At 42.0% G+C, this 1,600-nt stretch overlaps 1 protein-coding gene across 1 annotated transcript; it reads right to left on the bottom strand.

Moving 5' to 3' along the window:
* On the bottom strand, window positions 1-1,059 carry LOC145466226 (uncharacterized). Its single transcript, XM_081449960.1, has one exon. It carries the CDS (start codon window positions 1,057-1,059, stop codon window positions 1-3), a length of 1,059 nt encoding a protein of 352 aa, XP_081306086.1.
* Between the last annotated feature and the right edge of the window lie 541 nt (window positions 1,060-1,600).

Genomic DNA, 1,600 nt, shown 5'->3' with positions numbered 1-1,600 from the left:
TCAAGATCTTGGTACTTTGCGAGTTTTTCCATTGTTTTCAAGGAGGTGTTCCTTTCTGTCTTTCACCACTATGTCTGGTCTGTTTGCTTTTATCTCTTTGTCGGTTTGGATTGGCATGTCCCAAAGTATAGTCGCTGTTTGGTTTTCTGTCACAGTAGCTGGTTCATGGTCGTAGTGTTTATCTTGTACTTTGATGTTATAGTGTTTGCATATTGTCCAGTGGAGATATGCTGCAGCTTTATTGTGTCTTTGTATGTACTCTGTCTTGGCAAGTTCAGGGCATCCGGAGACAAGGTGGTCAATTGTTTCTTGAAATTGCCCACAGATTCTGCACATTGGGCCGGTGCCATCTTTCAGGATCTTGTTTCGGTAATAGTTGGTCTTAATGCATTGATCTTGGGCAGCAATAATGAAACCTTCTGTTTCTGATTTGAGGCCAGGTGTACTCAGCCAATTGTGGGTTTTGTCTTGGTCTACATCCTTCTCTTTTGTTCTTTTTGGGTACTGACCATGCGAAGGCTTTTCTTCCCATTTGCTCTTGAGTTGTTCTAAAGCTTGGTGTTTGGCTTTCAGCTTGACCCTTCGGGCATAGGTCGTGGCTGGCTCATTCTCTGCCACTTCAGCTTCTGGTAAACTGAGCTCTCTCCCGTATTTTGCGGCTTGATGGTGTATGGACATTGTTTTCTTGCCGCGGTCATGATCCCTCGCAATTTTGAGGAGGTAATCATCTTTGTTGTTGAGATATGTGTTTAGGCCAATTGTAGTTGTTTTGTAGGTAATTTCTAATTGTACAAGACCCCTTCCACCTGCCTTTCTAGGGATATATAGCCTGTCCACGTCAGCTTTTGGGTGGTGCATTTTTGCCATTGTCAAGAACTTCCTTGTTTTTCTGTCTAACTTCATAAGTTCTTCCATTTTCCAGTTTATGATGTTGAAACTATAAGTGACGACTGGGACGGCAAGAGTGTTGATTGCGTCAATTCTGTTGGCGGCATTAAGTTCGGATTTGAGCACCAGGCGAATTCTACGGTAATACTCCTTCCGAATTTTCTCTTTCATCTTTGCATGTTGGATCCCATCTCCTTCATTCACACCAAGGTATTTGTGGGTGCCTTCCTGCTCGAGGTCTTGTATGGTGGTGCATGCCAACATTGATTTCGATGTTTTCGGTTTTCGCCAGTTTGCCTCGTTTGAATGTAGCTTTGGCGCACTTGTCAAGCCCAAAATCCATTCTTATATCATCACTGAAGCCTTTGACAATTTTAAGTAGGCCTTTCTGATCTTCATCAGACTTGGCATAGGTTTTCAGATCGTCCATGTAAAACAGGTGAGTGATGTTTGCGTTGCTTATTTTGTATCCGTAGTTACTCTCATTCAAGAGAGAGGATAAAGGTGCTAAAGCTATGCAGAAAAGAGGAGGTGAGAGGGAATCTCCTTGAAAGATACCGCTGTTTATTTTTATTTCACGAGAAGATATTGTTCCCTTATTATAATTAAGCGTGACGGTTGTTTTCCATTTGGTCATACTTGCTTTGATGAAATCCTTCATTTTTGGTGATATCTTGTAGATTTCAAGACATTTTAATATCCAGCTGTGGGG

The sequence above is a fragment of the Orbicella franksi genome, chromosome 13 (assembly GCF_964199315.1).
Source record: "Orbicella franksi chromosome 13, jaOrbFran1.1, whole genome shotgun sequence".
Lineage (NCBI taxonomy): Eukaryota > Metazoa > Cnidaria > Anthozoa > Scleractinia > Merulinidae > Orbicella > Orbicella franksi.
This window is presented reverse-complemented; position numbering and strand designations above follow the sequence as displayed.

Coding starts and splice junctions, on each gene's coding strand:
- LOC145466226 (XM_081449960.1), bottom strand. CDS start 1,059: ATGAAAGAGAAAATTCGGAAGGAGTATTACCGTAGAATTCGCCTGGTG.